General features: G+C 39.6%; 1 protein-coding gene across 1 annotated transcript in view; it reads left to right on the top strand.

The window, feature by feature from the left end:
* Positions 1-2500, top strand: part of fhdc2 (FH2 domain containing 2) — a 27175-nt gene that overhangs the window by 8181 nt on the left and 16494 nt on the right. Inside the window, exon 4 of the mRNA XM_088991138.1 lies at positions 345-447. Within this exon, the coding sequence (XP_088847264.1) occupies positions 345-447 (103 nt within the window). The remainder of the gene's footprint in view (positions 1-344; positions 448-2500) is intronic.

Here is a 2500-nt window from a genome sequence, read left to right as displayed (position 1 = left end):
CCACCCCATTCCATCAAGCCATCAACGACTATCACAAATGTAAATAAAATGACTTTATTATACAGTGCTGTGTATTTCTTTCATTACAATACCATAGCACATTTATTATACATAAAATAAGGTATGTTTTGTGTACGTCTGTGTAAGTCTGTGTAGTTTTAAGGCTGAGAAAATTCAAAAGTAGAAAATTATGTTTTGTGGGGACCTGGAAACTGATTATTCTCATTTTAATGGTTTCCTATGGGAAATTAATGTTCGGGATACATACTTTCATAAGTTCATAAGTTCATAAGCCAAGGTATCACTGTATTTTTAATTTTGTTATCATTTTTTTCTCCCCACAGGCCGGCGAAGGAGATAGCGGAGGATATCAGACACGGTGCTGGGGACCGTTACGGAGCCGAGAAACTGACGGAGCTCTGCAAGCTGCTACCTGACATTGAGGAGGTAAAGTGCACCCACATGCCGCTACCTGACCTCTTGACCTCTGCTCACTCATCATCTGGCTTTGGTTAAGATGATCAAAAAGTTTACTGTGACACCGTACTGCGTGATGTGCTCCGTTCCTCCGGGAAGGAACATGGTCAAAAGATATTACAATACAATACAATTCAATACAATACACTACAATACAATACAATACAATACAATACAATACAATACAATACAATACAATACAATACAATACGTATTGATTTATATAGCGCTTTAACAACAGTTGAAGCTGGAACAAAGCGCTTAACATGGACAGTTATCATATACAGGAAAATAAAGCAGTCACAAAGATAGTAGAAAGCACCAGGGAATAAAGCCAAGATCAAGTTGGAATCATGCTGAGTCGATTCCCAAAGAGTACAAGTGAGTTTTGAGACGGGTTTTAACTCATTCACTGCCAGACAATGTGCAAAAATATGTCCACTCCAGTGCCAGGGTTTTTGTCATTGTCGCTCAAATTCCAGGACCCACAGAATATTGCCTTTTAAGAATACATAAACGTTCAATACCGTGTTAGAAACCTTAGACTATCTTCTTTCATCAGAAAGAAAGAGTTAATTCCTAAATGATATGGGTCTGGAGTTATATGAGCTTGAAATGAGGGCGGCTGTCCAAAATACAATGCAATACATACATATTGGTTTATATCGCGCTTTAACAACAGCTGAATTTGGAACAAAGCGCTAACATGGAAAAAAGAAAAGAAAATACATGGCCAGCGGTCTGGCCAGCGCTTTATCGGCACCCAAGCATGAAAAAGCAAACAAATTTGGGAATGGCGCTCGACGTCATATTTTCAATTCACGAATAAATTCATGAATGGCAGTAAATGAGTTCATATAAAATCATGGACTAAATATAATTTACATACATTAGTCTGCGATTCTGATATTTTTAGCCCAGCAGAGAAGGCTTTGAATGAGTTAAAGATTTGAAAACAAATACAGGTAACATCCGATTTACGACCGAGTTCCGTTCCGACCAAATGGTCGTAAGTCAAAATGGCCGTAAGTCGAAATCCATTCAAAATGTTGAATAGCGACTCGGAGGCTAAATGACTCACAAACTCCTCCCCTCTGGTGTGATCACACGGTTGATTGCTGTGCGAGAGTGACATGCTGGCTGGCTGGATAAAATTGTCGTACGCGTTGCCGGCCTGCTAGCGTGTTGCGGTGTCAGGCGTGGTCGTAAGTACGGGTGGTTGTAAGTCGAGCCGGTCGGATGTTACCTGTAATAGGATCTTGAAAAGAACTCTAAAATGTATAGGGAGCCAGTGAAGTGAAGCCAGAGAAGGAGTCATATGCTCCCTCTTGCGAGTACCAGTAAAGATGTAAGCAGCAGCATTCTGGACCAGCTGGAAACGCTTCATGGAGGATTGGCTGATACCGAAGTAAAGTGCGAATCTTACGAACTTAATTGGTTCCCAGACAGAGTGTGTAAGGCGAAAAGTGTGTATCCCCAAAATTAATTTCCCATAGGAAACCATTAAAATGAGAATAATCCGTTCCCAGGTCCCCATAAAACATAATTTTCTACTTTCTAAGCCTTAAACTACACAAAATATACCTTATTTTATGTATAATAAATGTGCTATGGTATCATAAATAAAGAAATAAACTGTACGGTATAATAAAGTGATTTTATTTACCTTTGTGATGGATGTTGATGGCTTGATGGAATGGAGTGGCCGGTTTCATCAGCATCAAACACTTGATGAGGAACGTAGTCTTCTTCTTTCACCATCTTGAGGAATGATCCCTTGGAGGTGCTTTCTCTGCGATAATTTTATCTAGTTCCTCATCAATTGTGTTCTGTTTAGCTGGGTTCATAGCTTTTTGCATCAAGTGTGCAGATGGCTTGTGCGGGTTATTTGTGGATCCTGATTGATGGGAATTTTAACCTTGCAGTTTACACTCTCTGCCTTTGAACTCTCAAAGTTGAAACAAGCCCAAATTTCAATGTTTTCTATCCATTTTGTCACTCTCTGTCGTCTGCCTGTCTCTTT

This window comes from Hippocampus bargibanti, linkage group LG02, assembly GCF_051943395.1.
Source record: "Hippocampus bargibanti isolate YZ-2025 linkage group LG02, ASM5194339v1, whole genome shotgun sequence".
NCBI lineage: Eukaryota > Metazoa > Chordata > Actinopteri > Syngnathiformes > Syngnathidae > Hippocampus > Hippocampus bargibanti.
The sequence above is the reverse complement of the archived record's forward strand: the minus strand, read 5'-3'. Positions and strand labels throughout refer to the sequence as shown.